The sequence below is a fragment of the Magnolia sinica genome, chromosome 17 (assembly GCF_029962835.1).
Source record: "Magnolia sinica isolate HGM2019 chromosome 17, MsV1, whole genome shotgun sequence".
Classification (NCBI taxonomy): Eukaryota; Viridiplantae; Streptophyta; class Magnoliopsida; order Magnoliales; family Magnoliaceae; genus Magnolia; species Magnolia sinica.
The window spans coordinates 7,777,628-7,790,032 of NC_080589.1; the positions used below are offsets into that span (position 1 = coordinate 7,777,628).

Below are 12,405 nucleotides of genomic sequence, written 5' to 3' on the forward strand. Positions count from 1 at the left end.
TTTGATATCATCGAAGGACCTTAGATGATATCGAAGGCTATCATCAAAGGTTGCTCGATGACATCGATAATTGTCGAAAATTTTCACCCCTGGTCCCTAGACAATTTTGGTCTTGTTTCGATATCATCGAGAGACCTTAGATGATATCAAAGGCTGTCATCGAAAGACCTTCGATATCATCGAAGAGTTACGTAGATGCGATTGTAGAAATGCAGATTCTGCAGAATTTGTTTCTTATTTTGATTATACCTCTTTCTATTCTTATATAAAGGGGTGTATGCAGGATTAGGGTGTATTCCAGGATTCCAGGGTATACTAAGGTTTTCTAAAGGTTTTTTAGGAGAGCTTACGGCTATCAAAAATGAGAGAGAGAAAGAGAAAGAGAGAGAGGAAGCTTGTGGATGGGAGATTCTGCTCGTAGAGGTGATCTACTTCGAAGTTCACGTCTCAGCGCTTCTACGTCCTCGTGATCAGTGAGATCCCTCTGTTTTTTCATTATTCTGTTATTGTTCATCCACTCCTACGTGAGTGAAGAAGGTTTGATCCAAACAGTGTGTGCTTGTGATCGGTTGTAACGTTCTGCTTTATAGTGGATTGTTGATCTGGACGAGGTCCCGTGGTTTGTACCTCTTTGAGAGTTTTCCACATAAAATTCCCTGGTGTCGTGTGATTTATGCTTTGATTTATTTTATTGCTTTATTATCCCATAATTCTGGTTCGTTTTGGGATGCTAAATCCTAAGGTTTTGTGCAAGGCCCCCAGCAAAGTGGTATCAGAGCTAAGTTCATTGAACGGAGTGGGATCAGTTCTGAATTATGGAAGGTGGCTTATCAAGAATAATCAACCTCAACGGTTCTAACTGGACTATATGGAAGGCTAAGATAGAGGACTTGCTTTATTGCAAGGACCTATATTCTCAAAATTTAAGTACATCAGCAAAATTCAAGGATATGTCTGATGATGATTGGAAGAAGATGGACCAGAAGGCGGTGGGGTTTATTAGACAATGACTGAATGATTCTGTGTTCCACCATGTGCTTACAGAAACCTCAGCCGCTAGCCTATGGCTGAAATTGAAATGGCGTACGGAGACCTTATACAAAATAACTTTTTTAACAAATAATCTATAACAATTTGAGGTTATTTTTGTTTAATCAATCTGATTCTTACCTTAGCGACTGCTCATTGCAGGCTCCATAAAATGTACGGTTTACTTTTAAGTTAACGCATGCGATTTAAAAACTTTTGAGAGTGCCTATTATCAATGATGACACTCTAGCTGAGTATCAAACCAGCGATGGTAGAAGGGAAGGTAGGACGGCACGTGCGGTGCTGGTGATGTGATCTCACACGTCGTGCGGGGAACGTGCTCGGCTCGTTTCCCGATGTCAACTGCATATGATCCCAGCTTTTCCGCAGCGTTACCGAAGAAGGCAATGATCAGACTCACCGACGTCAAAATTTAAATAGAAGAATCTGAATGAAATTTACTATAATAACCCTCTGTTAACCCGTATTTACGGAATAGAACGGTGCACACGTGCGTTCCTCGCCCACACGTGTGAAGATTAAGAGGTTTCCTATCCCAAATACGCCAGGCCCAGCTCGTTTCAAGATCCGAGCCCAGCAGCAGGGCTAACGCCCATCCCTGAAATATTGATTGGGCTTGGGCCCCACCGAAAAATTGATCAAATCCCAATTTCCCAGCCGTTGATCAAGAGGGCCACATGCACAAAGAAATAGACATTTAGAAAAATGAACCAACGGTCTACATGCAAGATTCACATGTTGGATAACTGATCATTGGAAAGGTATACTTATCCCATGCAACACGATCACATATAAAGCGGACCGCACTGTGCGGGCTAAAATGGCTCAAGCCCAGCCTCAAAATTGATTAGGCTGGCCTGAATTCCAGGTCGAAGATTGGTCTGCAGGCCTCACTAACAGATCAAATACCACTCGGGCTGGGCTCCTGGCCCATATACATCTAGACGTTCACATGATTGCAAGCATTTGGGACATCTGAAGATGACCACTGGATCATTCAACGTACTCAAATGGCTTCCCTGCTAAGTGGACTGTCTGGCTTGGGGAGGGACGTGATGAGGTCGATCACTGGATTCCTCAAGGGATAATTACTCCGAATGCACTACTGACAAAGCTTCTTCGAATCCACGAGAAATAAAAGCAGATATAATTTCTAATAAATTTGAAATAATTTGTTTGATGATAAAAAATAATAATAATAATAATAATAATCCTTTAATTAAGTATCTCAAAGCTAGGACTGAGTTTTAGACTTATACCCCAACTCAAACACCCTAAAAATGTGAGTAAACTTACTATTTATAGATGAACTATATTCCTACTAGACTTAATGGTTTTAGGCCAAAAATAGTTAGTGTCCAATTGGCCTAACCAAGTGATTCTATTAACTTTTCTAAGCCATTTTTTTTATGTTGAACACAACTTCTACAACTCAAAGATTAAAAGTTATATTCAAACTAAAACTTACCATTTATAGTAAAAACAAAACTAGACGGGCCTTTTGACCGTAGATTTGATGGAATCTCGCAAATAGGGCTTGGGCAACCAGGCATAGCTGGGTTGGTTGGCTTAAGTAGGTCTTCCTACCCCAAATTCAGATGTAATATGCCGAAAAACTCTTCCCAGTTTGCAAGAGATGACTGATTTAAGGTTACGACAGTATGGATCATTTCCACCTCGGATCAGGCCTTCTCTGGTCCATCTTCGCCATGAAAGTGCCTGCAACCCGCTCTACATCAGGTCATCTTTGCCAAGGGGTCATCGAACACATGGTGGAGATGTTCTACACACCTGCGATGTTGGCACGTGTGAATGTAGAGAGGTCCAGCACACCCTGCCATTGAATGGCTGTCGATGCTATTTTGAAGTGGAACAAATTTTCTTACATGTGATGAACATGTAATGACCAGACGGGCCCCAACAGATGAATGACTGGGATTGGAAACATGCCATCTTGGCAGTTTGTAAATGTTGGGTAAATGAAATCTCTCTCGGACTGTAATACTGCTGGTACTTGCCTGCACGCGGATTACGTCCTAACCCCGCCTGGACGGTAATCGTCCGGGCAGGGCTCTGTGGGGCCCAACGTGATGTGAGTATTTTATCCACACCGTTAATAGTTTTATATGATTAGTTTAAGGTATGAACCAAAAATTTAGGTAGTTCCAGGGCTTAAGTAGACTACAAAGTTAGGATTGAACGTCCACCATTAAAAACTTCTTGGGAGCGGGAGAAGTGTCAGATCAAGCTGAAATTTGTGTTTTCACTTCATCTAAGTCTGCATGACCTTATTAATAGGTTGGGCAGTAAAAAAACATCACGGTGGCCCTTAGAAAGGTTTCAACGGTGGGTGTCATTATCACTGCAGCTTCCTTTGATGTGGTCCACTGGAACTGTGTATCTGCTTCATTTTTTATGTAATATCTTAAAATGATATGAGAAAAGTGATGAACGGTGTGGATAAAATACTTAAAACACGGTGAACCGCACAGAGCCCTGCCCGCCCGGTAGGACGCAATCCGCCTCCATGATGTTGAGGGTCCCTTTCCAAATTGACGTGTGCACGGACGCGGATTGCCTTCTAATCCGTCCGGGCAGGGCTTTGTGGGATCAAAAGTGATGTAAATGTTTTATCCACACCGTCCATCGCTTTTCTCAGATCATTTTAAGGTATGAGACAAAAACTGAAGCAGATCCACAGCTCCAGTGGACCACATCAAAGTAAGCTGTAGTGATAATGACTCTCACTGTTGAAACCTTTGTAAGGGCCACCATGATGTTTTTTTACCATCCAACCTATTAATAATGTCATGCAGACGTGGATGAAGTTAAAAGACAAATATCAGCTTGATCAGAAACTTCTCGAGCTCCCAAGAAGTTTTTAATGGTGGAAGTTAAATCCCCACTTTGTGGTCCACTTAAGCCCTGTACCTGCCTCATTTTTTGTAGATTATATTAAAATGATCTGAGAAAAATTATTAACGGCATGGATAAAACACTTACATCACTTTGGGCCCCACAGAGCCCTGCCCGGGGGTAGGACGCAATCGCGTCCTGTGTGCACATCAGGTGGGTCCCACTGCAGCTGTCTTAGCCCAAGAATCAAACCGTCCAATCGCTGGGATGTCCACATGAATGAGGAAAATGGATAGAAAAACATTACGAACGTCGTATATTCAACAAATTCATGTGACCCACCTTACAAATGGACTCATCTGTTCTTCTGAAGGAAAAGAGAACACAAATTATCACAGTTCTTCAAAACGATGAATGAGACATGAACGGAGTTGTCTCAGCTACAAGATTTCCAGATATCCTAGACTCCAAGGGCATGTTGGGATGCACTATTGAATTGAATTGTGATAATTGGCCTCCAATTGCTATTACTTAAGTTCCACTTGACAGAAATGTAACGGCAATTTGGGGTGACTTCCTTTAGTGGTGCAACTCAAGCAGTTGGGTTGGGTTGACAGTCAACCCTAGCCTGACCATACCTTAAAAGGACCCAACCCGCAACCCGACCCAAGGTTCCCGACCCCAACCCAAATTCTTCTATACTCAAACCCTAGACCCAACCTGGCCTGAATACACATGATTATTCCCAACCTGAATTTGCTCTAACCAAACCCAACCCTATTTCAAATTGAGTTGGGAGTTTTCCAACCCTAACCCAACCAAGGACCTTGAAACCCCGACTCATACTCAGGCTGGTCGAGTTGCAGCCCTAACTTCTTACTATGAATGCTAGAAAGCACCATTACCTTTTGTCATTTCGTCTTGATTGAACAGAATGTTCAAAATTCAATTCACTTGTGCATCCAAACACAGCTCAAACTTCCGAGACTGTGATTATGAGTCATGATCATTTGCTGCATAAGAGAGCAAAGATGAGTCCTGAGAAGATCAATGAGGAGTTGATTATGAGTGTTTAAAGAAGAAATTCAAATCATCTTTGCTGAATGGTGTTTGAGCTTGGCCGCTCAACTGTGTTTGGATGCTCAATTGAATTGAATTGGAAGAAATCAATTCAGTACGACTGTATGAGGAATGACCAAAATAGGGGTGCCACCATCATAATTCATAATCACAATTCACAATCAAACTGCTAATCGAAATTCCATGTGTTTCAAGTTGGACCCACAATGAACTCAATAGAAACTAGTTCCTTGTTATGAATTGAATGGGACTAGCCCTACATTGGTCATTTCCTCCGTATTTTGTGACTGCAGTTCATTCCCAATTGAGCACCCAAACACACCCAAAGAGAAGCAACTGCACAAAGTCCATCATCACCAGTGCAGAAGATCTGACCAATATGGTCCAAAAGCTCAAATGATTTGCTGAAATCACTGCTGTTGTATTGGCTATCTTACTGTGGCCGTTTTGAGTCTTTTGACAATGATATGCATTCTATCTGCAACAAACATACAGTGTTGATCTTAATAAAGACTTGTTAAAGGACTTAGCATCGCTCACATCATGTGAGAGGTGAAAATGAGAGTTTGAACAAAAACAACATGAAGAATGATATCATGCATCTTAATGATATGATTTCGGTTCGGCATCACCGAACTCAAAAGTGAAATATAAGCACAACTTCAGAAAAAAATGAAGTAATTTAAAGAACAAGGCAATAAAAATACAATCCCGTGAATGAAAGATATGTGGAGAGAGAGAGAGAGAGAGAGAGAGAGAGAGAGAACTTACAAGAGGGAAACAAAATGTATGTATACCGAAAGAGCTCTCTACACCAACATATCAGCAACCACTTCGGCGACCAACGAGGATAATATGCGCCTCTCAATTTCCACACCTACTTCAAATGCTTCTGTTTCAAAATCAAGCCACATCCCTGAGTGACTACTCATGTCCTTCTCTATAAGCTCATCTGCCATCTGTTCTCTCATATTTCTCCACCCCAAAACCTCCTTATAAATCTCTTCTGACAAATCCTCCATTCTTACTACTATGGCCCCTTTCAACCATGCTTTGTAGCCCCTTCTGATGTAACGGCTGAATTTTAAATCCACGCACTCACTGACACAATCAAACAGCTCCTTCTGCCTTAACCTACCGCCCTCGTCCTCTCCCTCACTTCTCGATCCAGCTTTCTGATTTTCCAGCCTGTCGAAGAGATGGGAATTGATGATGCCATGAGTATGGCCCAATGGCAAGTCCTTGAACATCAACTCAGCGCTGCAAAGTATCTCCTTCACATATTCCATCTCCTGTTCGGCTGTTCTCATATGTTCTTGATCTATGGCTCCCATGAATGCAGAAGATGCTGAATCAGATAACTCCAGCTCGGCTTCCTCTGATGAGGTTTTCATTGAAGAATTAGAACCGACAGTTTCTTGAGATTGAATGGATGAATGTGTCTTGCTGCCTGGGAACAGAAGGTGGGTGTTTGGTCATTATTTGATCAGAGACATGGATTTTCAAAATAATAGGTAAGTTACTGATTTACTCGTTTTTACCATTGGAGCCGTCTAGACTCTCTGAAGAGTTGCAACTTTCATTCGAGAAAGAGGCTTCAAGAATTGAAAGTGGACTAGTATGTTGATAGTCAAGTTCCTTCTGGGTTTCGATGCCGCTACTATACTCCATTATCCCATCCAGACCCTGAAAATCATAGAAGTTGCATTTGATGTTAGCAGTATTCAAAACAAGTTCTACAGGAAGTTGTTCCTTTGACTGTGGAAGTAATCTATTTTGGCAGTAGCTCAGCTAGAAAACAAAAGAAATGTTGACAACTTAACCCAAAAAAAAAGGACATTTCATGTGAAATTAAGGCCAAAGTTGAAACCATTATTCAGCAAAGAGGAAATAGGATCCTTGCTCGAGGAGATGCATGGTATACTTGGGTTTTCAGTTTGCACAAGTGGGGTCTGTGGTTTAGCATTATGGTCCATTGATCTCCCAGCATGGATGGACCATAAACCCCAGAGAGCAAATACTAGCCATAATCTTGGGCCGTTTCCAGTTTAACGTGGACCGTCGCTGTATTTCTCGATTGAGCTATAATTTGCAAGCCATAAATCGATAGCTCAGATCCATCCATGGTCGGGCCCAACAGACCAATGGTTTGGGTTACTGAACTATGGGCCCTTTTTTTGCCAAAAGGAACAAAGGAGAGCTTAGGAAGTAACCCTCTTGTCACCTTCCAAACTCAGAGATACAGTAAGCCACAGGATGAAACCAAATAAAACAGAGATACCCAGAAAAGCAAAACAGACAGAAACAAGACCAAAAAATCCCCACAAGCTAAAGCAAAGACCACAAAGAGTCCAGAGGATTTCAGGGCCTGCTGAATTCCCCTCCAGTCACCCAAAAGGTCTTCAATCGACCACCTTTGAACCATAGGCCCCATCATAAAAGCTGAAATTCTGGGTACACAGCATATTCTCAGGTTGAGGATCCTACAACTCTCTCTTCGGCAAAACCAAATTACCTAAGAAAGGTTTAACTCTCAGCCATGTTTAATCATAAGGGTTTCTGTTGAAGTTTAATTAACTAAAAGCTTCTGTGTTGTAGTGCTTATTTGAGCAGGTGTAAAACCCTTTACCAGTATCGACCACACAACACAACCATAAGTTTGAAGTTTGGAACAAGAAAACCGTATCATGAAATCATAAGTATAGCTGTATAATACATTACCTGCAACTTGTGGTTCATTTTGAACACCTGACCATTAGTTGAAGAGCAGCCAGAACTGGACCCGCCACCCAATTTATCTTTCTTCGGCCCTCTTTGGGAGTCTCGTTCCTCCGGCAAGATACTTAAAGCATTAAGAGAAGATACTACATCTTGCAGAATGGACGACGAAGCAGTACCTGTGCTAGTTTTGACCGAATTAGAATAGGATGATTCAATTCCAGATGTTAATTCTCTCAGCTTCTGTTCCAAAAGAATGCTCAAAGCATCACCACCTATCACATTCAATCCAAGAGATGATGATACTCTTTTATTTTTATTTCCATCGGTAGAATCTACATGACAGGTGTTTGGTCTGTCCGGTTTCTCCACCATCTGACCATTGGACCAAGATCCAGACACGGGTGGTTTTATCATGGGAGAGGTGAATGTGAAAGAAACAACATCCATGCCATTTCCTCCGTTATCTTCCGCCCAATCCAGATGCTCGCTAATTGCAACATCGGGTTGTACAAGTTCCTTCTCATCTCTATCCACTGAAACAGTATCAACAAACTCACCATCACCAATAGCTCGTTTCTTTCGTGGAAAATTCTTTGTTTGTGATGCCGGTGCATCCTTTTCAAGATCAGTTATTGCCGAGGCTTCCTTCTTGTTTCCATCTCTGCGGTTTGCTGAAACCTTATTGAAGGATATACTCCGTCCAGAAGAAGCATCCCCGGTCATAAATTTTCTTCCCTGCTGATTTGAAACTGAAGGCTTTGAAGGCAACTTGTTTTTATTTATTGTATTGTTCTGTTTCTGGTTATTCTGCCTGAGCACACCTGAAGAATTCTTCTGCCCTGTAGGATATTTCTTTTTATTATTCTTTACGGTATCTTGATTGCTCTTGAATGGTTGGATCGATTTCTGTCTATCGTCTTCCTTCAGGACCAAGGAACTCCTACTACTTGAGTTCATCCCCTCCCTTCTCTGAACATTAACCTTAGCTTGGATGGCAAGAGAGACTGATTTTCCCTTCTTCCTTGCACCATTAGAGTGACTTTCTTCCATGTCTGGAGAAACTTTAAAACTTGGAGTGTCTTCTGGACCATTCCAACTCTTGTTCAAAGACTGCCCTTTGAGATGTTTAATAGCATTAGACTCAATAGGTCTCCTAGGTACTTCTGGAAGCCTGGATGTTCTCTGGGATGCTCGCACATTCTCCTTCAGATCCCGAATTTTAATGGGAACCGAAGCTGACCCAACTGATGGAAGTTTTCCTTTGGCACTGGCCTGAAGCCCAGGCTCTATGATCTTTGCAGCTGCCTCCATTATATCAGTTGCATTCTTGGCCGACATGAAGCCAGGGTTCTTGATCGGAGACAGAAGTTTATGGTGGGTAACTGGATAGGATTTGCCTGATTTCAGAGGCAATGTTTCAGTTTGGAACCTCTCAATTGGACTGCTTGGCAACTTTTGCGGCCTTGATTCTTTCCTAGAAAATCCATTGACTCTGCTGGTTTGGTTTTTAGAACTTGCATTTTGATATTCACCGGGGAGATCTGGGGTTTTCCTGTCGTAATGAGCATCCTGAAGAGATCGCGGTTCAAAAAATGGGGTTGAACCGGGCTCCGTAGTGCAAGAAACAGGCAAGGAATCCAAGCCCATGAGCCTGGCGACCACACCAAGAGGCTTAATGCCAGTTCCTTCGTCATCTGTTGATGAGGATGCACAACTAAAATCGCTACTTCCCTTTGCACTTACAACTCTTCCAATCTCATCCTCCTCAATCTAGAATAAATAAATAAACAGGCAAAAGAGAAGGTAGAGATCATGGATTTAATCACGTAATCAGATCAAGAAGCAGAAAAATGACAAACCCAAATAATTGACTCACCAAACGAAGCCTTGTCATTGGTAAATTCTCTTCGCTTCTCTTTCCTTGTTTCGTTCCTTCTGAAAAAAACCCAGAAGAAAGAGATCATGTAATGAAACCAAATCAAATCAAGGGATCTAAGCAGACAATTAAATGAGATAATCAGAAACCCGCAAAAGAAAATGAAAAGGGACCCCACCAAAAAAAAAAAGTGAAATTCTCAGGTCACTCTTAACATAGCACATGGTAAGGATGTGTTTGGTTGTACCAAAAATCATGAAATTTCATGATATTTTGCACCAAAATAGACCGATTAATCATGAAGTATAATGAAATTTCATGATATTTTGCACCAAATTAGACCGATTTATCATGAAGTATAATGAAATTTCATGATATTTGGTGTAATCGAAGGTACCTAATATAAGAATTATAAATAGGCAAGGAAAATATGGAATCATAAATCCTAAATCTTCTAAACCAAAATTGGACAGATGAATGTACCTGGTAAATTGAACTCATTCGAGAACAGCTTTTTCCGAGACTTCCCATTCCAATCAAACAGATGAAAGAAGCCTCCTCTACCCTTGGAACTTTGCTTCTCTGCCCCCATTTTCTTAGATCCAGATCAGGTTCAACACTAGGATGAAAGCAACATCACCATGCTTTTTTGTTCCAGCTACCAATAATCTTTCTGCAAGTTCATCAAAACAGGATTGAGAAAAACCATACACTGACCAACATACAGAATCCCCTTTCTTCAAAGAAGTTGTTCAAAATCAGCTGAAAAATCATCAAGATCACTTCTCAAAATGCCAAAAACTACAGATCAAAGTTCCCAAATTGTTCAAGAGGTATCACACAATGCTCAGCCCAAATTAGGCCCACCTTTTTAGTGATCCAGAACAATCGCCTTGTGGTTCACACAATGGGATGGGAAATGGAGCAATGACCTCCTAATTGGACGATCGCAGCCATCCAAACACTGGACCTGTTCCCATTGCAAGTATGGTTCACTACATTTTAATTTCAACCATCCATTTGCAGGACAATTATTGGATGGATAGGGCATTTTCCTGAGCATAGCCATTCACTGATCAAATGAATAATCCAGATCACTGGGAGGTGGGCCACACATCTGCCATTGGGCGATCACCAGCCATCCAAACACTGGACCTATTCCCACTTCATATGGGCATTTTCCTAATTCACCAATCAGATTAATGGTCCAGATTACTGAGAGGTGGGCCACACATTTCTGTGATGCTGACTAAATTAAATCAGCTGCTAGTTAGGGCAAAGCATTGCGCATTTCCGGAGTCTTAAAAAACCCCGTGATTTCATTAAAAGGAATGATGAAGATCGCATCCAAAATCTAACTGCGATCAACTCAAAATCAATCAAATCCAATTAAAACAAGAAGTCCAATAGCCCCATTCGAAAAAAAAGAACCCTAATCCTTCAAAACCCTAATTTTTCAAAACAGAGGAAGAAGCAGAAGAAAATGAAGAAGACAGAAACAAGAGCTTACATGAAATTTCTCCCTGAAAAGATCCGGTCTTCCTCTAATGCTTGTGAATTTGGGGTTAGGGCTTGGAGAGAGAGAGAGAGAGAGAGAGAGAGAGAGAGCTTTGAGAGTAATAAATGGGAGACAGCGAACTTTAAAATAAGGATGACAAGACCACGAGAAAGGGACAAAAATAAGTTAACGTCTCCTTGAGAGAGAGACTGAAAGATTTCAAATAGACCCGAATTCCCTACAACTAGTGTTGTATAAAACCCGTGCAACAAAAATATCTGTGGGACCCAGCATGATGTATATTTGAAATCCATTCCGTTCATCGTTTTTATATATATTTTTGAGATCTGAAAGAAAAAATTTATTTCCTTAAAAAATTGTGACCACACCATGGGAGAAGTGAGGATGGGAAAGCCTACTAAAGAAACATTATTCGAGCCCACTAGAGTTTTGGATGAGTCTGATATTTGTTATTTTTACTTTCATCATGGTGGGAATAACCTTATGAACGGATTGGATGGAATATATACATCACCGTGAGCCTGATGAAAGTTTTAGTGATGGACGTCATCATTCCCACGTTTCCCTCTGGTGTGGATCAGTTGAGTTTTGGATAGGAATTATATTTTTTAATTTAAAATAACATAAAATTTATTGAATGATGGGCGGAGTGGATTTTGTACAAACATCATGATGGGCCCCAAAAATATTTTTCTAACCGGACTCCTTGCAACTACTGCGGCAGAAATTCGCGTCCATTTCAAATGACGAACAATTATACTGTGCTCTGGCGGAGTTTAGTGGATCATATACACTCACAATCCACATGGCATCAATATACATTATCCAGATTGTAAAAACCGTGTAGACCCGCTATTAGTTATGTTTGGATAGAAATAATACTAAATGTAAGATCTTAACCGTTTGATTTTCCATCAAATGTATTTTCTTTTAAACTGTCCGATTTTTTCTTAGATGGATGTAAAGGCATGTCACATCACTGAAAGTTGATAATTGGCCTGGATAGAGTTTCCTCCCATGGTTTGAACGGTCTAGATTGACATAAATATGTGGTACATGTAATTTAGATGAGAGAATGTGTATGTTTTACCATCATCCCTCAGAGCACGGCATTGTTTCTTATTTGAAATTACACAGGGGCCCACTTGAAGTTGAAAGTCAGAAAAGAGGGATGCGTGTAGCTCTTTGGATTTATTTTAGAACCATGTGAGTTGGTGAGGGTCCATCACAAGCCTCTCTTTAAGGAGATGGGCTCGATATGGTACAACGCTCGGTCTATGCAATTATACATTATCTTCCATCT

The 12,405-nt window shown here is 41.1% G+C and overlaps 1 protein-coding gene across 2 annotated transcripts; it reads right to left on the reverse strand.

The window, feature by feature from the left end:
• Positions 1–5,098: 5,098 nt before the first annotated feature.
• Positions 5,099–11,242, reverse strand: LOC131231198 (uncharacterized). 2 transcript variants are annotated; one of them, XM_058227312.1, is made up of 7 exons: positions 11,094–11,242; positions 10,067–10,256; positions 9,584–9,642; positions 7,708–9,477; positions 6,528–6,672; positions 5,758–6,436; positions 5,099–5,464 (listed from the first exon to the last, which is right to left on the reverse strand). In XM_058227312.1, the coding sequence occupies exons 2-6, from the start codon at positions 10,173–10,175 to the stop codon at positions 5,796–5,798; spliced, it is 2,724 nt and encodes a 907-aa protein (XP_058083295.1). In that variant the 5' UTR covers positions 10,176–10,256; positions 11,094–11,242; the 3' UTR covers positions 5,099–5,464; positions 5,758–5,795. The 2 variants fall into 2 exon arrangements, with proteins under 2 accessions (XP_058083295.1, XP_058083296.1); XM_058227313.1 differs by having other exon boundaries at positions 10,067–10,345; positions 11,094–11,200.
• Positions 11,243–12,405: the final 1,163 nt, after the last annotated feature.

What these genes read in the sequence shown, in the direction of transcription:
- LOC131231198 (XM_058227312.1), bottom strand. Translation starts at nt 10,175, where the DNA reads ATGGGGGCAGAGAAGCAAAGTTCCAAGGGTAGAGGAGGCTTCTTTCAT. An exon ending in GAATGAGTTCAATTTACCAG is followed by an intron (nt 9,643 to 10,066) that starts GTACATTCATCT and finishes GGTTTTTTTCAG; the next exon opens with AAGGAACGAAACAAGGAAAG. An exon ending in CAATGACAAGGCTTCGTTTG is followed by an intron (nt 9,478 to 9,583) that starts GTGAGTCAATTA and finishes TATTTATTCTAG; the next exon opens with ATTGAGGAGGATGAGATTGG.